The sequence below is a fragment of the Scylla paramamosain genome, chromosome 20, assembly GCF_035594125.1.
Source record: "Scylla paramamosain isolate STU-SP2022 chromosome 20, ASM3559412v1, whole genome shotgun sequence".
NCBI classification, from domain to species: domain Eukaryota; kingdom Metazoa; phylum Arthropoda; class Malacostraca; order Decapoda; family Portunidae; genus Scylla; species Scylla paramamosain.
The window spans coordinates 14,836,495-14,857,534 of record NC_087170.1 but is presented as its reverse complement, the minus strand read 5'-3'; the positions used below and the strand labels follow the sequence as shown (position 1 = coordinate 14,857,534).

General features: G+C 41.0%; 2 protein-coding genes across 3 annotated transcripts in view; both read left to right on the top strand.

Annotated features, from left to right (window-relative positions):
- The first annotated feature begins 90 nt into the window (after nt 1-90).
- On the top strand, nt 91-10,928 carry LOC135110417 (glycine--tRNA ligase-like). Of its 2 annotated transcripts, XM_064022725.1 has the most exons (16): nt 91-617; nt 1,393-1,479; nt 1,788-1,911; nt 2,309-2,484; nt 2,740-2,880; nt 3,029-3,143; nt 3,475-3,581; nt 3,743-3,868; nt 4,461-4,553; nt 5,944-6,210; nt 7,753-7,987; nt 8,377-8,560; nt 8,680-8,838; nt 9,074-9,195; nt 9,578-9,768; nt 10,468-10,928. In XM_064022725.1, the coding sequence occupies exons 1-16, from the start codon at nt 300-302 to the stop codon at nt 10,573-10,575; spliced, it is 2,553 nt and encodes an 850-aa protein (XP_063878795.1). In that variant the 5' UTR covers nt 91-299; the 3' UTR covers nt 10,576-10,928. The 2 variants fall into 2 exon arrangements, with proteins under 2 accessions (XP_063878795.1, XP_063878796.1); XM_064022726.1 differs by lacking the exon at nt 5,944-6,210 and having other exon boundaries at nt 100-617.
- Nucleotides 10,929-13,272: 2,344 nt separating this feature from the next.
- The window catches only part of LOC135110113 (protein lap4-like), a 98,337-nt gene continuing 90,569 nt past the window's right edge, over nt 13,273-21,040 (top strand). Inside the window, 2 exon segments of the mRNA XM_064022068.1 lie at nt 13,273-13,590; nt 20,084-20,201. Of these exon segments, the coding sequence (XP_063878138.1) occupies nt 13,429-13,590; nt 20,084-20,201 (280 nt within the window). The 5' untranslated portion in view covers nt 13,273-13,428.

Genomic DNA, 21,040 nt, shown 5'->3' with positions numbered 1-21,040 from the left:
ACTTTCATGTCCTGAACATGTCACCAATTTCATTCATACAATAGTCACACGATATCTGCCGGCACGAGCATCTAAGAAAAAATCTACATAGATAAACCAAAATTCTAAAGTACTCTCTCTCTCTCTCTCTCTCTCTCTCTCTCTCTCTCTCTCTCTCTCTCAGGTTCCGTTGCAAAGAGTGAGGAATCCGCGTGTGTTGAGAGAAGTGGTGAGTTGGTCTTGAGGTGACGGGCAGCACGAGAAGCGGCAGGCGAGGCAGGCGAGGCAAGCTTGCGGTGACAGACAGGAGCTGTTCCTGAATGGTTACGGCACGCACAGCAAGGAGTCTGTTTAGTGTGTGTGTTGCTTCGAGGCCCTGGAGTGTCTGGACGTCTGTGTGTGTAGGAGCGAGGTGGTGGGAGGCGAGAGGTCGGCAGCTGTACGGTGCAGGAGCAGTCTGGGATAGCAGGAAGCAGGCTAGTGCAGGCTGGGGCAGCAGGCATCAGTCAACAAGTGCAGGTTGGGGCAGCAAGAAACACGCCGCCAAACGGAAGATACAGTTGCAGACTGCTGAGCTGATGATGGACGCGGAGATGGAGCAGCAGCTGGCGCCGCTGAGGGCCAGCTGCAAGGAACAGGTGAGGCGCTGCTTTGGAATATAGTTTGCTGTTCATCACTCTTAAGCAAGTTATCTTATCATATATTGTTTTTTTCACGGGCCATGGCACAACTTCCAGTCGCCCCTCATTGATTAGAAGTGTTCTGGTATTGGTATTGCTTAGCGTGCTGGCATTATTGCCATTATTGGATTTCTCCATGGGAATCCAACCAGTCGTCTCGCTCTAATATTCAAGGTTATCCTCAGTCCAGGGCAAGATGATGAAATAGTACTACACACATATATTGTATTTTGTACAAAATTATTGTATATTGTACAAAATTGCAGGAGGTTCACAAGTTCAAATATATTGATTAATCTTATTGGTATTACTGTAAATCTTACCAATAGTGGCTTCTTATGTATTCAGTTGCCTCTCCTCTCCAGGACAAGCAAGGCTGGGGATCTGGTGGAAAAGCAAGGTTTTACGGTGGGGGAAGCCAAACTTAGACATTCACGAAAAAGTCTATAGATGCCATATTTTGAAAACTGGGGAAATTTCTAACCTAATCTAGCTTTACCTAACCAGATCTAACCAGGGAGCTTTGCACACATTGTGTAATGAGTATTTATCACCACATGCACATAATTTAGCTGCTACATGAGGAGCTGTTATTGGTAAGATTATCTGGTACCACTACTATAGATCAGTAATATAGGTATTTGGAATTAGTAGCACTGAAACATCGATTGTATATCTGAACACTATACCTACTTTAGAAAGTGTGGTAAATAATGATAATTTTGCTGCACAGGGTGACCTTGTCCGCAAACTGAAGGCCGAGGGAGCACCAGAAGTGGATATTAAGAAGGAGGTTCAGGAGCTAAAGGCCCGCAAAAAGGTATTATTATTTAACATTGCATTATTATTTTTTTTTTTTTTTTTTTTTGTGTTTATTATTTTTTTAGGCTTTTCAGAGCCTACACAAAACTAGAAGAAAACATTGAATTGTCATTCCCTTAAAGAAAATTGGTTTCTATTTCAAGTTTTCTTTCTTCATGTTCTATCTTGTATAATGTAGATGACCACTCTTGTAAAACCATCAACACCCATGTCTTCAGGGCTCTATCTCTGTTATCCATAAATGATCCCAACTGAACTTCTTGCCTTATCTGTTCTCATGTTTTCCTCATTTTCTGTGTATATTAGGAACTGGAAGACATGATCCTGAAACTGAGTCCTGCCGATACCTTTGACCGTGCCAAGATGAACGACCTGATCAAGCGGCGCTTCTTTTATGACAACTCTTTTGCCATATATGGAGGCATTACAGGTGAGGCTCATTGATATCATGTCTTGATGGGATGGAAAAAAACCTTGAAGGTATTTTTGTATTTTGTGTGTAGGTAGAATCATATACCACATAGCTAAACTGTATGTAGTATATGGGTAGTGTAAGACACAAGAGGTGACTTGACAATCACATGAAGTTCTATGTAATTCTTTGTTCTTTTCTATAACTGGTCTTGTCCTTCAGGCCTCTATTTGTGTTAATGATTGTAACATTATTTTAGAAACCTACTCACCTTCATTGTTAATCCCTATTCACAGATATTCTGGGTGTCCTGTTTTGATTCGTCCATAATAAAAGGTATTGCCTGACAAGAGTAGGCATCAGGCATGCTAATTTAGAATGTGGCTATGTGGCATAACAAAGTCCTTTTATTCAGGTCAGTATGACTATGGTCCAATGGGATGTGACTTGGTGGACAACCTCCTAGCTGAGTGGCACAAACATTTTGTAATCCAGGAACGCATGCTGAAGGTTAACTGCTCCATCCTGACGCCTGAGCCGGTCTTGAAGGCCTCTGGTCACGTAGACAAGTTTGCAGACTATATGGTTAAAGTGAGTGGTTTGTTATAAGTATGATCTGTACAGTGTGGATGTAAGAGTGCATTACTCAAAATTGTTCTGTGCAGTGTGTGTTACATACCTTGAAAAAAAGCTACCTGCTTCGATGTATGGATGAGCCTGAGTTTTGAGCTCAGCCTGTTTGAAAGTCAAGAAATTACTTGTAAGAAAAATGAGGTATCATATGAACTGATAGAATACATGTGTATATTAGCATGAAGTCACACAGAATCTTTATCACACTTCCAGGATGTCAAAACTGGGGAGTGTTTCCGGCTTGACCACCTTATAAAGCAACACTTTGAGAAGGTGATGGCAGACAAGAAGACATCCGCCGAAGAGAAGGAGGCATTGTCCCTCACGGTGGCTCGCCTTGATGGGATGACCATGGTGTGTGATGTTCTTAAGATACAATAAAAAGGCAACACAGTTTGAAACAGGAGCACATGATCTCTATCTGAGCAAACATACTATTAGATATGATACGACTCTTAACTTGAAAACCTTAGAAATTAATGCAAGATGCTTTGTGATGCAGGAGGAGATGAATGACTTGATGAGGAAGCATGACATGAAGTCTCCACTGACAGGCAACAATCTCACTGACGCTACAGAGTTCAACCTCATGTTCCCCATCTCCATTGGTCCCTCAGGTGTGTATAGGTGTGCCTAGTTGTGACCAGCATAATTTTGAGTTACTGAGTGAGGTGGGATATTTTAAGTATATTGTGTTGCATGTTACTATGGATAAGAGAATATATTTACATGCATATGATTTTAGAATGAAAAGTGTGAGTGATTAATAAGAGTTTTTAGATGTAGATCTCTTTGAATGAATACAAGAGTAGTGTTACCAATTGCATTATATATGACCAAAACACACAATATGAAAGCTGGTGAGAAGAGATTGAATGTAATGGAGATGAGGTGAGGAGTATAGATGCATATGCTGCTTCATTCATTGCTTGGTTTTTGTTGTTGCAGGTAATTTAAAGGGTTTCCTGAGACCTGAGACTGCCCAAGGCATCTTTGTCAATTTCAAGAGGCTGCTAGAGTACAACCAAGGCAAGCTGCCCTTTGCCTGTGCCCAGGTGCGAGTAGAGGACTCTTGTTATCCACAGAAAGATAGAAGGGAACATAAGTGACAACACAGAATGAATTAAACTAAGCTTCAAGAAAGGAAATTCAAAGTGAGGCAGAAGTAGATATGGTAGTGACACCACCACTAACTCCTACACCTCTATTATTGCAGGTGGGCAATGCTTACCGCAATGAAATCTCGCCACGCTCTGGGCTGCTGAGGGTGCGGGAGTTCACCATGGCTGAAATTGAGCACTTCTGTGATCCCGATGACAAGAACCATCCAAAGTTTGCCCAGGTGTGTGCATTTGCTATCTTTTTAGGAACATCATTTAGTTCTAATGGTAATATAATTGTCTTGGGGACATATAGTCATTGCAAACCAAGGAGTATTGTTATCTTTGCAGTATTTGATTGGTCTTCATTTTATTTTTGTTTTGAATTTTGTACAGAAGTAATACACAGATATTAGGCTTCACTGCAAAATAATTTTGATTCTGAAATCTGTATTTGTTTTTACTATTTTATTTTATATTATTATATTATCATTGTTCTCCTACTGATATATTTTTAAATAATCACCTTAGATCAATACTAACTGATAAGGTGAATGGAAATATTGTTTAAGTATAAAAATATATTAAAGTAACCTAAACATTATGGGTGCCTCATTCTGCTGCCTCATAGAAAGGGAAAGGTGGCACCTGTAGGATAATTTTGAATTAATTTAGCAATCTTCCATGCACTGCCAAAACATTAGTATTGAATTGTTAGCATGGTGAGAAGGAAGGTTTGTGGTAAAGAAGTTAAGTTGGGTGATGGTGATGTTTTTCACTGTTGTATAAAGTGAGGGCTTTGATACAGTAGTGAAACAACTGGGTGCTTTTCAGGTGGCAGACACAGAAATGGTACTGTACTCAGGTTGTGCCCAGATGGATGGAGAGTCAGCCAAACGAATGACCATTGGGGAAGCTGTACATGGGGTGAGTGTCTGGCTGATCCAAGGCCTCTAAAACTTCAGTATGGCAAACTTTCTTCATTTGGATTTGTGGAAGGCAGTGAATGAAGTTTTATTGTATACTGAAAGCTTCCCAAGGGCAGTGTCCTATTGTGGCAAGACACAGTCTTCCCTGTAAAATTAAGTATAAGAATAGGAATGGTATGGGAGGTGAAAGCAAGGAATAGGAATTTGTATGATGGTGAGAGAAAATGTGAGGGTGGGAAGGGAAGCTAATTTGATGAGTGTGTGACAGAAGGAAACTTTTAGAGAAAATATTTCAGAGCAAAGTGATAAGATGTATGAAGATTTGACTTTTTTTATTTTTTTATTATTATTATTATTATTATTATTATTATTATTATTATTATTATTATTATTATTTTTATTTATTTATTTATTTATTTATTTATTATTATTATTATTTTTTTTTTTTTTTGCCACCAGAATTCTGAACAATGATATACTGCAACATTTGACAAAGGTTTCAATACTTGTTCAGCAAAATTAAGGCAGGAGGATCCATGGAGACAAAGTAAGTCATAATGTAAAAGTAAAAGTTTTGAGCACGCAGAGTGAATAAAAAAAAAAAGTTGGCCATTGAGGATAAAAAAAATTTTGATAAGATCATTCTAGCTGCTCTGTATGGCTGTTTGGCATCAGTCAAATGCAGGTTCAAGAATAAGCATAGATGTGGTACAAATTAAGTGCCTGTGAATAATTATTCTGTGTGATGGTTTCATAGAGTGAAAAGCAAGAGATAAAGACCTGTGGGAATATTGCATTGTGCTTCACTCAGACTTGATCCTCCCATTGAAACTGACTTTGTCAGCAGTCATCTGGGTAACCCAAAGAATACTGAGTGGTGTCACAACTCCCAGGAACCAGTGACAGAAGATGTGTCAAATCTGTTTCAGTCTGTCTGAATGAACACACCTTCTTTGTTTCTATACAGTGAGCTGGTCTGTTTCATAACTACTTTTTAGGAGGATTATTGTAAAAGATGATTATCTGATAAATTTCTGCCAGTATATTTCAAGGAACGGCCATTAAAAATGACTAAACCATGTGGCTTAGAAGAATTGCTGCAATATCACAGGGCCAGCCCTCTGGTAAAAAGAAGATTTATGTGCCTTAAAAGTCTTGCACCATCACACATCATTATCTTACCATTCATCACCCACCTCAAATTTCCTAACACTTTCCCTCCTTGTAGTGCCTTTTATTTGTATTTCTTCCTCTTGACATTTATTTTTGCATCAAGGTATTTAAGGCTGAAATCTGAATTTCAAAGCACCCTGCTGTAAGGTGGGGCTGCAACAAAGAAGTGCCAGTTTTGCAGGTTCTGAGATGGGATTTCTTGATTCTGTTAATAGTCTGGGTTGAGCTCCTTGGGGCTACTCTCCACCCCAGCAGAGGTTGGTGCCCTGGATCGCTACCTGAAGGAGCGGAGCTACATCCTGGAGCACAGCCCCTCCCAGGCAGACTTGGTGGTCTGGGAAGCCCTGAGGCAGCCCCCTCCCTCAGACTTGTTCCATGCTTCACGCTGGTACCGACACTTGTCCAGCTTTAGTGAGAGAGAAAGGCTGAGTCTCCCTGGGGAAAAGCTGATGCTGGAGGAGCTGACAGGCGGGAGACAAAAGGTGCTTTAACAAACTTGCTAGCTCCTTTTGTTTTATGTTGTGTGGTGATTAGAGGGATGAGGATGGGAGGGAAGGTAACAAGGGAAGCATTTTCAAGACACCACAACTGTTACACCAAAGTGTGGCACATCAGCTTCCTCTTGTATCTGAATTTTCTTTTAGAAATCAGCACGTGTACCTGCATAGATAGCACTCAAATATCTTGGAAATAGAATTACACCTGCTTATTCACTTGGCATTACTGCTGTGTAAATAAATGCTGTAACTTATTTTTACAAAACCTGCAAACTGTTTTAGTGGGCATGAATATAGAAGGATTTTTATGGTAGTGGATGCAAGTTTCAAGATGCTGCTGAGTCAGTGACCTTTACATAGCATTGATGTCGCACCGACTGCTGATTGAATATCACTTGCTCTACCAATGGACCATTTTCATTGCTTTAAGTGTTAAACTTAATGTTGTACAAGGTAGTTGTCTTGAACAAAGTAACAGGTTGTGAGATTGTGATCATTAATGTGATGCTTGTTGTTGAAGTGATGAGTGTAATATCATCTGTTCTTGATGATTCACTGAACTGCAGGTGTCTACCTTGTCCAGCATTAGCTTGTCTACTGTTTCACTAAGGTCTTCTCATGAGAAGCTTAATGGCACCATGACACTATTCTTTGTGCAACATTTATAGTTATTGTTCTCAGGCATTCAGAGCCTTATATTTCATACCTGCATCTTTAATTCCTGTGACTGTGATTCTTGTATCTAATGGCTTATTTTGCATGTCTTTATGTACTTACATGCACTGTCACTCATTGAAAGTAATACATAATGAGTAGTTCTTTTCATGCATGGATATTTCTGTAACCATACAAACATGGAAAAGGACATTATAGTTCAGCAGGGGTAAGACAGTTCTGCTGTAGGGCCCTTGGTGTGGGGAACCTGAGTATGCTGTGGAGTTGATCCTCATGGTCAGTGAGGATTAATTCTTCCTCCCTTAGAAGTGTGCGGATTAAGATGTGAGGAAATACTTATGAATGTAATTCTGTGTATGAGAAAGTGAATGCCCCATTGTTTTGGTTGTCCTGGCATCTTAGCTTCCCTTTCAATGGGAATGCTGACTTGATACATGCATTGGCTGGAAAGCAAAGTTAATTTTCAGGTGTGAACCATGTGACACTTCAAGGAGTTATAGTGGTGCTTAGTTGAATGTGGGTGACCCATTCATCATAGTGATAGAGAGGGTTGTAATTCCTGGTGTTACGGCTTACTTGCACAAGGCTTTACTCCATAAGGAAGAACAAAAAAGCCTGCAACAGAATAAATAATACTTAGTGGCTGGTATTAAATAATTTTCATTGGTTTAGTGTCACATGAAGTTTCTTTCTTTCTTTCTTTCTTTTTTCTTTCTTTATTATTTGTGTGTGTGTGTGTGTGTGTGTGTGTGTGTGTGTGTGTGTGTGTGTGTGTGTTAGAAGTGGATGTCAGGCAGACAATGATGGCAGTGAGTGTAGCAACCAACATTGTTCATTCTTTTGATGTTACAGGGCATGGTGGCCAATGAGACTCTTGGGTATTACATGGCACGCATCCAGCAGTACCTCCTCAGGATTGGCATTAACCCCAAGAAGTTGAGATTCCGCCAGCACCTGAGTAATGAGATGGCCCATTATGCCTGTGATTGCTGGGATGCTGAGTGTCTCACCTCTTATGGCTGGATAGAGTGTGTAGGCTGTGCTGATCGCAGTGCTTATGATCTCCAGCAGCACACCAAGGGCTCAGGTGAGTGTTGTGTCTGCTGGCAGGGTTCACTCTTGCAACTTAAAATGATAGTAATTTGAGGTCTTTATTCTTGTGGCTTACCTGTTACATGTAAATACATGAACTCTGCCTCTGAGACTCTTCATATAAGGCCATTGTAGTTGTGCAGACAGGTGACTGCTGCTGATGGTGGCACACAGTTACTTATTGCATGCAATCACTCATACCTTTTCATTCTGTGGTAGCTCATGGCTGCCGCCAGTGGTCATGTGAAAGGGGCCTTAGTCTTAAAATGAATGAATGAAGTCAGGAGAGATCTTTTACATGCATGTGAGTGCTATGTGTCTGATTGCTTCTTGTAGCCTCTCTTATTTTCTTATGTTCTTATGGACGATAACTCCATAACTCAGGTGTCCGAATGTGTGTGGAGAGGCCTCTGAAGGAAGCAGTGATGGTAGACAGCCTGGCAGCACAACCAGACAAGGGGATCATTGGCAAGACCTTCAAAAAGGATGCCAAGGCTGTACAGGAGGCCTTAACTGCCCTCACCATAGAGCAGGCTGAACAGATGGACAAGGCTCTCACAGAACAAGGGTGGGTGCTATTGAGGCTTATTCACTGGGCCTTGTGGTTACTTGAGTGGTATTCAGCACAAGTCAAAAGGTCAAGGAGAATGAGGCCTGACTGCCTTTAATTCTATCCTCACTTTGCAGGGAATACGAGCTGAGTGGTTTCAAAATGACACGAGCAATGGTGCCAAGCTTCAAGAGAGAGCAGAAGAAAGTTTTTGTGGAGGAAATTGTCCCAAGTGTGATTGAGCCGTCCTTTGGTGTCGGTCGAGTGTTCTACTCCCTACTGGAACATTCCTTCAGGTCAGAGCTGGACATCATTCCTGTTTAGTTGATAATCTTGTTTTTTGTGTATATTGTTGATCATACATAATTTTTGCCACAATAAACACTCCCCTCTCTCTCTCTCTCTCTCTCTCTCTCTCTCTCTCTCTCTCTCTCTCTCTCTCTCTCTCTCTCTCTCTCTCTCTCTCTCTCTCTCTCTCTCTCTCTCTCTCATATGGTCTGCAACTCTTAATATTTCTGTTTTGTCTTGCAGAGTGCGTGAAGATGACGATAAGCGCACTTTCTTCTCCCTTGCAACTGTTGTAGCGCCCATCAAGGTGTCCGTTTTGCCGCTGTCTAACAAGCAGGAGTTTGTGCCATTCACCACACAGCTGGGTGAGTGCCTCCAGACTCTTATGCCTCATCAAGCTGCTTCTCTTGTAATCTTTGTAGTGTTGGTGACGGTGACAGTTTCTCATTATGGAGTATCATTTTATATTACACTTTTAGTTATAAACTTGGTCACTACTACAAATCTTACTTTTCCTGATTATACTCCATGAAAAACTAGTAACCTGTCCGGATCAAATGTAACATGGCATCTCTCAGTTAACTCATCACTATTCCAGTATTTTGGGAAAGGAAGTATCATATCACAGTTCTCTCTCTCTCTCTCTCTCTTTTGTGCAGGTGATAGTGCTGGGCTGCTCCTATCATCATATTAATGTTTCTGCCAGAAATAAATGAAAATACTAACACCAACATTTTTCACTCTCAGCTGATGCATTGACGGATCTGAACCTATCTGTGAAAATTGACGACTCTACTGGATCCATTGGCCGGCGGTACGCTCGAACAGACGAAATTGGTATACCCTTAGGTATCACAGTGGACTTTGATACTGTGAACAAGGTGCCACACACTGTCACAGTCAGGGAAAGGGACTCCACACAGCAAGTCCGCATGCCGGTGAGTATTGTGATCACTGGAAATGAGGCACTGTAATGGTGCACTGAGTACGACACAGTGGAACAAGAGCAGTGAAATTGTACTACATGAAATCAGATGTTTGAGGAGCAGGGAATGTCAGAGATGGACTGGCAGAGTGTACATTTTTAGTTGTAAATATTTTAAACTTACTTGAATATGGGAAAGAAACAAACTAAATGAATATAGAAAAGTTGGATGAAGAGAATAGATATAAAGATACAGCCTACAAGGTGAGAGAGAAGAGTAATGGAGGGTGAGTGGTGAGTGAGAAGATTGTAGGTGACTAACACTGTATGCAAGGAAAGTAGTAGATGGAGTTCATTGTGTTACAGCCATTCTCCTAAAAATTTTAAGAAAGTATAGTAGAACCAATAAGGTGAAAAAGCATCATCTTACACAGTAGATTCCCTTTTAGTTGATGGTTATAAACTAGTGAAGAGACCACTGCTATGGCCTCCACTCAAGCTTGATAAAATGGTCTTGTGCAACTTTAGAGTACATTTTTAAAGATGCCATTATCAATAAAAAGAGTAATTGAGTAGTGCAAATCTTTCAGGGTCTGTAGTGTTTCATGTTCATTAAAGTCATATGGCATTCCTCAAACAAAACAGCAGGTGTTACTGGGTTTTCAGCACTTAAATGATAAATCTGATTAATCCCTTATTGCATTCCACTCAGATCGAGGAAGTACCACTCACAATCAAGAATCTTGCTGATGGCAAGACACAGTGGAAGGATGTGACAGACAAGTGGCCTATTTTTACCTCCCAAGAGACAACCAAATAGTATATGTAGTTGTCCCCAAGAAAGAAGGGTGATGTTCCTGCCTCCAGCAAATCTTTAGGGTGGAGTGTTTCACAGAGCTTAGAGGTAACACTTCTGGTGAAAGAGAGAGAGAGGGAGTAAGTTAATTTATTATTTTTTGTTATCTAATTTTGTATTGTTTCATTGTGGTAGGTAGTGGTAGGCTTGGACTGCATTTGTGTGTGATCGTAGTTGAGAAGGTGCGTGTTTTCTATGTGTATTTGTAATTTTATCACAAAAATCATGTAATATTCTCTCTCTCTCTCTCTCTCTCTCTCTCTCTCTCTCTCTCTCTCTCTCTCTCTCTCTCTCTCTCTCTCTCTCTCTCTCTCTCTCTCTCTCTCTCTCTCTCTCTCATGCACACACATACCTCATCAGCTTTTTTACATAACCCATAGTCAATTAGATTAGCATTTGTAGGATTTTAAAATATTTTAAAATTGAAACCAAAATTGGCCTGGAGACTGTTGTTATTTGAAAATGATTTGTTACAAATTGAAAGAATCAATATAGTAAATGAGAATCACTTGCTAACTGCTTTTAAATCTTCCTCTACTGAAGGAAAATACAAAAGCTTCCTTTTATTTTTAGTCTAACATTTAACAAGAAATTAAACCCAACCTATAATGAGGTGAAATTTTGACTATGTGTAAATCATATAAGAAATTACCAATCCTTTATATTATTTTTTTATATAATTATTTTACCCACACTACCCATAATCATGTCACTGACAGCTCTCTTGTACTAAGAAAAGTCCTTGATTTGTAAACATTAAACCTCATCACAATTTCTACAAACAATAACTGAATGAGATTGAATTTTGTTGACACAATTAAGCAGTTCATTTCCTGAAAGGTATACTGTACAGTTCTTGAATCAATGCATTAACAAAAATAATAATGAATAAATTAGCTTCACAAACTAAATGTCAACTGCATTTTTCCCAGTAGGAATTATATTTTCATGCAGTTTAGAAGATAAATTTTGCTGTTTCATAACTTCCATTGAGATTTTTCATCCAGCACGTTTGCAGTGAACAGTGGTGCAGGGACTTTTTAACGATGAATCAGAATACTGAACGTTCATTTGGAAAACTGTACTTTTTATTTATTTTTTTTTATTTATTTTTTTTTTTATTTATTTATTTTTTTTTCTTTCAAATTCACTGTAGCAGTCATGTGGCAGCTCAGTTAGGTAACAAGTGATATTTTCAACTAATGATTCAGGAAGTGGATCCGCTGTTGAAGTAATCGTCATGAAATGTACCCATGAAGCACTATTAATGAACTGTCCTCATCAAAATATACTTAATGTCTTTCAATTAAGTTATCATTATCTAAAGTGTGCTAGAAAAAAAAAAATCATGATCCTTGTAGGCTTAGGACCATGAATTCTGAAACATTCATGCCCCGCACCTTCACTACTTTGAAAAGGCCCTAGTATCTGAAGTGGCACGGTTTTTTAAGTGTTTTTACGATGATGTTACTGGCAGATTAACAAGATTTATACACGAAGAGGAATAACACTCTTGATAACTCATCTAATCATTTCTATGGACTTAGAAAATAATTGTGGTGAGAGAGCAAAGCGTTTCTGATTTTAGTGTTGTGAGGTCGACCTAACCGAGAAACATGAATGACTTTATTCCAATACACAACCCGCAACATGAACACTTTCTCATGTTTGAAGAGGAAAGCATCGGATAGACTAAACAAATACTTTAACGATTTTGGAGAAGAGGAGAGGACGATAATGAAAAACACTGAAGCGCTGTTGGATGAAGACATCTTTGGAAGGCGGCTTGCTTTCTTGTGGCCACGGCTGAACCAAGGTATATCTGTAGATGTTAATGAGAGAGAGAGAGAGAGAGAGAGAGAGAGAGAGAGAGAGAGAGAGAGTTTTAAGGGCGTTGGTTGATCCTTTTAAATCGGCTGCGTTCCTTTTCAGCGGTTTCCTATTTTCTTAATAATGGAAAGACAGTTTCTTATTTATCAGCCCATTGTTTAAGAGGAGCGGTGGAGGCGTTACTTTGCTTCATGCTTATAGATTCCATTTACTACGAGTGCTCGAGTGAGAAAGGTTGGCGAGGTTGACGAGAGATGGCGGGGCGCTGCCTGGCCTGTTAGAGTTGCCAAGTTAGTGAACGAGTTGCTACATCTCAGCGCCATTTAAAGGATAAAGCGCTACGTTAATATTAGGCAGGATCTGGCGGGATTTGTTGCTCGGGAGATATTATAGTGTTCATGTCAAAGTTGTTCTTGGATTAGTGAGCGACGCAGCAAACTTTTCCCGTATTGATTTTTCACAAGAGCGTTTAGCATAATCATTGTAAATTCGAAAAAAAAGTCGCAACGTATCACTCAAAACAATTGTTATTTAGAATGAATAGGCTACAATTGATTATCACCAGAATAAACTAACCATCATTGTAACGCACTGTAAAATGTTACGAAGTAATATATTCATTTAGGAAAGACAAAAACCTTGCTTGTATATTTACACTGTATATCCCAGTTACGTCAAAAATACCTAATGTGCTTTGTTAATAAAGGATGATAGTGTTGTTAGATGAAGTGTAGTGCAATCGTGTAAGCTGAGTGGTGGCAACTTTTCTCTTGCTGCTTTTGAATTAGAATGTAGCGACATGACACCGCTGCGCTGGCAGCTTTGGGCGACTGTGTGGTGACGTCACTGTTCAGTCAGTGCGAAGGGGTGGGAGGGAGTGGCTGTGTCTTTGTCGGTGTGGCCTGTGGGTGTTCCGCTGTGCTGGTGTAAGGCCAAGTGGAGGAGGCTTTGTTGATTATGTGTGGTGCTTAACGCGATCCCAAAGCCATGTTTCGGTGTATCCCCATCTTCAAGGGGTGTAACAGGCATGTGGAGTACGTGGACAAGCGACACTGTTCCCTGGGCAGTGTTCCCGACGACATACTGCGCTACGCCAGGAGTCTGGAGGAGGTGTTGCTGGACGCCAACCACATCCGTGACCTGCCCAAGGTACGCTGCTCTCCCATCATTGCCTACTGGCCCTCGCACGCCACACAACCGCCTAATGTAGCAGTATTCAGGGTGTTGGGACTGCTGTGTGTGCTTCACTTTGTCTTGATTGGTAACCTGGCGAGGGGAGGAGGTGAGCTGCCCAAGGTACGCTGTTCCCTCCCTCCCCCTCGCCGCCTCTCGCCTTCTATTGCACTGCAAGGACTGGACTCCTCTTTTCCTTGCTGATATTTGTATATTATTGCTGTGTATTTTATTTAAAGTGGTAACCTACAGTAAATAAACGTGTGTACTCAGGTGAGTGGTCTTCACACTTTCAGGTACAGCACCTACTCACCTGGTTAGGTACCATAGCTAGTCAGGCCATCAGAGCACAGGCTGTGTGGTGCATTGTACTGTACCTGACTCAGAGCGGAGTGCGTCAGTCCACCTAAGTATAAAAGCAGCTGAATTAATGCTGAGTGTGGATTGCAAGTTGCATTCTGATTATCAAGTGAAGGACAGATGAAGCATTGCTAGCTTGGCGAAATTATAGGAAACTTCCCAAATGACTTTATGGTGACTGATTTAAAATGCCTTTTTTGAAGTTTAAAGCCAGCAGCATCAGCAGGAATAGTGGAAAACCCATACTGGTCAGCACAGCAGCCCAGTAGCAATGATCAAGACACTGTGTATCTCTGGAGAGCTGTGGGAAGGTGTGCAGTAAGCCATGGGAGAAAATGTTTTAGTAACACAAAAAACTAACAAAATTAAAAAGAGCATCTTCCATTTTGAAATCTGTAAAATATCTCGCATTGTTTTGTACAAGTCTGCAGGTGATTTATTTTTGGGGGGCTGTGCCAAATATTTGCTGACATTTGCACTTGTGGGGGCGGGTGCCCCTAACTCAGTGAATGCAGGCAGGATAGTGTATTGCAGTGCCTATAGCTATACTGGTATTTAAAGTATGTACTATTTATGTTGTGTTTGTAGTGTATCAGCCAAGATGAGCAAGTGCTTGTGATATTGGTGGAAGACAGTGCAAATAGAAGTCAGGTGATATAAGTATGTATGACAAGAATTGGTTTTGTACGGCATTAGCTTGGTCTACAAATACATATTAATTTTAAAAGTTTCAAGGAAGTGCACTCCACAAGGTTATTTTTATTCCACTACATGTGCCTGTATTGTGTGCTTAAAGGTCGTGCAAATATCATCTTTGGTTTCTCTCTTTGACTGATGGCATCCTCAGCACTGAGTACACAAAATGTGCTGGAATGGTGGTTATTAGGGAGTTCCCTAGAGTTTTTTTTCTTAACTGCTTGGCTTCCAATGTGAGATGATAGACTTCACATTTCACAATTCTTTCACCTGAAGCAGAACTTGCCTTTCCTGGAAACCTTCAAGAAGACCTGAGAAGCCTGCTGCACCATCTGGACAAGAGCAAGGATCACTATCCAGCAGTTGGATTCCTGCATTTGGAAGGTGGAGAAGTTAGTGCTGGAATACCAGAATCTCTAGAAGAGCCAAAATCGAGGTGACTCATAGGAGAGGATTTTCCAGGACTCCCTCAGGGACCTCTTCAACATTGGAACCAGCGATGCCTTGGCGCAGATGATTATTGAAGAGAATTGGGTGTTTTACCAAATGCAACATGGGGATATCACCTGTAGTGTGTCTGTCCCTGATCTCACAATAGGGGAGGAAGGAGAGTTGGAAGTGACTTCGTGAAGAACAAAAGAAGGCAAGAATGGTGAAGGCAGAGGCTGAGGCAGCTTCACCATTGGTGGCAGTGGCTCAGCTGTCTTCCACTTCCTCCTCCAACCCGGAGTCCCATGACAATGAAGACTTAACTCCTACTTCTGGTTGCTTGACAGTGTCTGTGGCTTCTCCCAAGCAACTGAAGAACATCTTCACCTCCCCTGCTGTCTCAGACCTTGATCAAGTCAACCTTCTGGACTGTGGAGCCATGTTCATGGCAGGAGCCGTGGCAAGGGCCCTTGGCTATGATCTCTGGAATCTGATCCTTTCCAGAAGCTCAAGCCAGTGATCTAGGCAACAGGCATGGGTTCGAGTGGACACTCAAGATCAAGAAGACTTTACCCCCAAAGGTCTGCTTCTCTTGCACTGGGACGCCAAGCTTCTCCCAGACTACATTTAGTATGGGGAGACAGCTAGCCGCATGGTCGTGTTCATTACTGGCCCAGATGGTTTCAAGAAGTTGTCAGCTGTGCTGAAGACAGAAAGGGGAATGGGGGAGGCACAAGTGGTAGCATGCTTGGCAGCTTATATTCAAGGTCTGGTCTTTGATACAACCACTTCCAACATGGGTCTCTACCATGGAGCCTGTACGCTGATCAAAGAAGGACTCAGAAGGGAACTAGTGTGGGCACTTTGTTGTCATCGTGTCTTGGAGATTGTCCTCACCAGTGTCTTCAAGGTGCCCCTTGAGGAGTGAACAATTTCTCCACTTTCCCTTTGAACCATCCTAGTACCATACCCATGAAAGTGACAAACAGGTAGTCATGAAAGTATAATTTACATATAAGCTACATATACCAGTATGTTTATGTATGCAGAATAGAGCCAAGCAGGTGACTTTTTCATATAAGAGGGCATCTTGCCAAGGACAACAAAAAGGTTGAAGTAAATAATAGAAATATAAAAAAAAATCTTACTGAAGGTGCCAGTCCCCAAGGAGTGCAGTCAAAAAGGATAATTAAAAAAAAATGAGAAATGTCTTGAAACAGTTCAAGTCAGAGGTAGGAAAATGAAGTACAGAAGCAGACAAGGAGTTTCATAGTTTACCAGTAAAAGGGATGAAAGATTGAGGATACTGGTAACTTGTTGAGGAACATGCAGGTTTCCCTGGTAGGTGCTTCAAAAGGGCAGGAATATTACATGCAGTGCACATCCACATAGTGAACCACTTTCACTGATGGTATGTGCCTCTGTGGCATGTCTCATGGCCTTGTGACTGAGTCAAGTCAAGGCTGGGCAGGTAACATGCAGCAGGCCACCCAGGTGCCCATACCCCTTTCTATGGTATGGAGACATTTCACAGTTAGCCATGTATCCTTAGCAAGGCCTTCACTTTCCATCAGAGTATGCTGTGCAGGAAGGTTCAGTTCATTCACCACAATTTGTGCCAAAGAAAAAATTTGATGCCTGTACTGAAGTGTCATCTTTGTATTGCATTAGTATGATTAAATACCGTACTGTGATTTCATGCCTGATGTGCTTACATACCTTGCTGCACGTGCCTCATTATTCTTCTTACTGTATTATTATTTCTCATGAAAATTCATGGAGGTGGACCAAGAGAAACTCATGGAATTGATATAAGCTCAAGCAGGGTCCTCCCAGTGAGCAAACATGGATATAAAAAGAAAAAGTTAAATAAAGAAGGATAAAAAAAATACGAGTCTCAGGTGGTTCTCTGACCAGCTTCTTAGTTCCATGGGGGGGGGGCTGAGACAGGTCATTCTTAAACACACTTGACTCACTGAACAAACTTCTGAAGTCAAGGGCTGGGGACAAGACAGGATGGTTTGATTAGGTACTGTTTCTACCTACTGACCTCACCACAGGTCTGGTCTGGTGGGGGAGCCAGGGCAGGGCCACACACAGCCTTAAGCAGGTTTCACATCTACTTACTGTATGAAACCTGATGAAGTCTTAAGAGGGAAGACCAGCTATTCCTGAGTTATTTTGTTTTTGTTTTTTCTGATGTGTTTAATTTGCTGAAGAGTGTAAAAAAAAACAAGTCTGAAAAGGATGAAAATACACTAAATACTTGCAATGATAAAGTGAATAGAATAAGAATGAGAGCAGTTCAGGAGCATTTCATGTTCATGTAATTCAAGGGAGATAGTGTGGCAGGGGGGTGAGGTGAAGATAAAAACAGACAAGCCAGAGATAACAGAAGAATGTGACTGCTTTTATGCCTGCATGCATCAGAACCAAATCAGGTGTATCAGACAGTGAGGACTTGGCAATGCTTCAGTGCAAACAAATTTAACCATTGTAGTAGGTGACTGCCTGCCATCCCCACCCTTCTCACACCTCCTCTGTCCATCTTCATGCCAGAGTTAACCAGCATCTTCCTTTCTTTCACTCCGCTACTAGTAAAAACTTTTTTTTTCAATTTTTTTCTCTCCTTCCAGCAACTTTGATGACTTGGTATTAGGTATACTGTGTCTTTTTAATATTTGTCTTCTTGTTTATATGGTTACTTATGTTGACATTAGAAGTGATGATATGGACATATTAAAAGGGTGGGAGAAGGGTATGTCGGAATAGAAGGATTGATGAAACTGAATGTGACTGGAAGATGAGGTAGGCTGAGGAAGAGGTGGAAATACATAGATACATAAGAAAATAAAGGAAGCTGCAAGAAGCCACCAGGCCTGCATGTGGCAGTTCCTGTTACACTTACCCACCCACAAATATCCACCTATCATCTTCTTCCATAAATTTGTCTAGTCTTTTAAAGCTCCCTCATAACCTCAGCACTAACACCTTGATTACTGCATCTATTTAACTCGCCACTCCTTATGAGAACCAGTACCTTCCTATCTCTTTTTTAATCTTTCATATCAACCTTGAACCTACTATTTCTTGTCCTATCCTTATTACTGACCATGATTTTTCTTGTCATCCTTGTTATGTCAGCATACAAGAATTTTGAGTCAGGTTTGATTGGGGAGGAGGTGGAGGGTGGGCTTTTTGTGGGGAACACTAGTGAGAACCAGCAACCCCTCAATGAATGAGGGAAAAGCTGCAGGAAAAAGAAGGCAGTTTGCATTGTATCACCATCATCAGTCATTACCATTACTTTGACTTAAATGAAATATATTATTCAGAAGAGGGAAAAAATTTTTTTTTTATACTAGAGAGAGAGAGAGAGAGAGAGAGAGAGAGAGAGAGAGAGAGAGAGAGAGAGAGCAGATTAAAGCTAGATAGAATAGATCACTTGCTGAAATGACCACACATCCATTCATATTTGCAAATTCTCTCTCTCTCTCTCTCTCTCTCTCTCTCTCTCTCTCTCTCTCTCTCTCTCTCTCTCTCTCTCTCTCCTCTCTCTCTTCTCTCTCTCTCTCTCTCTCTCTCTCTCTCTCTCTCTCTCTCTCTCTCTCTCTCCCTTTCCCCCTCCCTCCCTCCCTCCCTCCCTCCCTCCCTCCCTCCTATACAAGCCTACCAATATCTATCCCATGGTATCGTAAGAATTTAATCCATCCTGAGAGTATCTGGGGTGGGTGTTCTTCATGAGTCTCTCTCAGAAGCCTTACCCATCCTTCATGCCTCCCTTCCCCTCCTTGCTGACACAGTGACATGTTATGTAGGCAGTGTTGTAACCCAAGGAGCACTGACAAGAGATAAAGCACAAAGAAGGAAGGATATATAACAGTGAGGGTGGGAGAATGGTAGAAGGAAGGGAGAAATGAAGAAGGAAGAAACAAAGGAGAAATAGAAAACTTGAGATACATCAAGATTATGCAACATACATGCATGGCAGTAGTGTATGTGTGAGTGTAATGTGTGACTGGTGGAGGTGGTGGGGCAAGTAAGGCAGGGTAAGGCAGGGCAGGTATCATCCATCAATTAATCAAGTGCCAGGTGTTATGTGATGTAAGCCACGGGAAATGGAACATGAACTATAATGGGGAATATTTGGCACCAGGCTGTCTGTGAAGCTTCCCAATCAGCTGCTCTCGTCAAGGGTTGCTGCTGCAGATACCTGTGTTTTGGGCAGTGTTCAGTGGGTGTCTTCTTGTGAATGAGTGTTTTTAGTCCTTTGCAGGTGTCTTCTCGTAAGGAAAATGTCTTGCATTGTTCAGATTGTGTCATTGTTATTCAGCTGTCCTTGTGAGGTGCATACTCAGTCTGTCTCCCTCCACCAGATGATTTGAGAGTTGTGTGCCGTGCATGTGTTGTTGTGGCTTAGTGAAAAGTTTACGTATTCATAGAACGGGCATAAATTTGCTGTTATTATTTATTCATTTTTTTCTATATAAACCTGCAGGCCAATTAAAATTTGAAAGGTCATTTGTACAGTTCTATATAATTTATTTTGAAGGATACATGGTTGATTGGATGAAATTAATTTATAGTAACATAAGCAGACCAAACCTAACCTTACCTTAGCCTCTTTGAAGAAATAATATCCAAAAAATTTGGAAATATATATGAGTGTGTGGTGCTTTGTCCTGTGCGGGATTGCTTTCTTGGTGTATAGATAGATAAACAGATATTCTTATTTACCAGGGAAGTGAATATATATATGTATCATTTATGATGTGTGTGCATTGTGTGTGTGTGTGTGTGTGTGTGTGTGTCTGTGTGTGTGTTAGGCAGATTTTCTTATGTTCTTATTTACCAGAGAAAGTATTGTTTATCATGCTCTTTGTGTGTGTGTGTGTGTGTATGTGTATGTTAGATGAATTACGTTAGGTTCAGTTGTGGCTGTATTTCTTCATTGCTGATTCCACAATCCCTCACTCCTCCACAGAACTTCTTCCGCCTTCACAAGCTGCGGCGACTCGGCCTCAGTGACAATGAGATTTCCAAGCTGCCTCCAGACATCCAGAACTTTGAAAACCTGGTGGAACTGGATGTGTCAAGGAACGGTGAGTGTGTGTGTGTGTGTGTGTGTGTGTGTGTGTGTGTGTGTGTGTGTGTGTGTGCAAAAGCTAAAAATATAGAAGCAGGGCTGATGTGATAATACAATACTAAGACCAAACTTGACACTAATATGATTATGTGTGTGTGTGTGTGTGTGTGTGTGTGTGTGTGTGTGTGTGTGTGTGTGTGTGTGTGTGTTTCCTTCCATTTTTATTTGTACCTCACCTCTCACCTTTTCTAGTCCAAATTTCTGATGTGTATTTATGTAATTTCTGTGTGTGTGTGTGTGTGTGTGTGTGTGTGTGTGTGTGTGTGTGTGTGTGTGTGTGTGTGCGTCATTAATGTCTTTGATAACTACTAAATACAAATTATATAAACTTTTAAACAACAACACGGTGGTTTACTGTAGATGGATGTAGGGTGATGTGTGATATGCAGGGTGGGGGAGTGAAGCTACATACAGTTGAGCAGCATGATAGCCACTCACAGGCCAAGCTTCACTCATGAGTCAACCAGCACTCCCAGTCTTTCACTCCTTGTACTGGTAAACTGTGGAACTCTCCTTGATTCTGTTTTCTTAATGCCTATGATTGCGGTTCTTTTGGGAGAGACGTTTCAAGATGTTTCTCATAATTTAGAATATTCTTTTGGCAATTTTGTTTTGGGATTTATATCTTCAGTGGGTCTTTTAGTTATCTTTTTATTGCCCTTGGCCATATATCACCTCTTATATAAAAAAGGTAATAATGAATGGACTGGCTGTGAATCATAGGAGTGTTAGGTGTGTTGCCACAAAGGATTACAAAGGAAGAACAAATAACAACATGAGGCAGTTTGTGGTCTT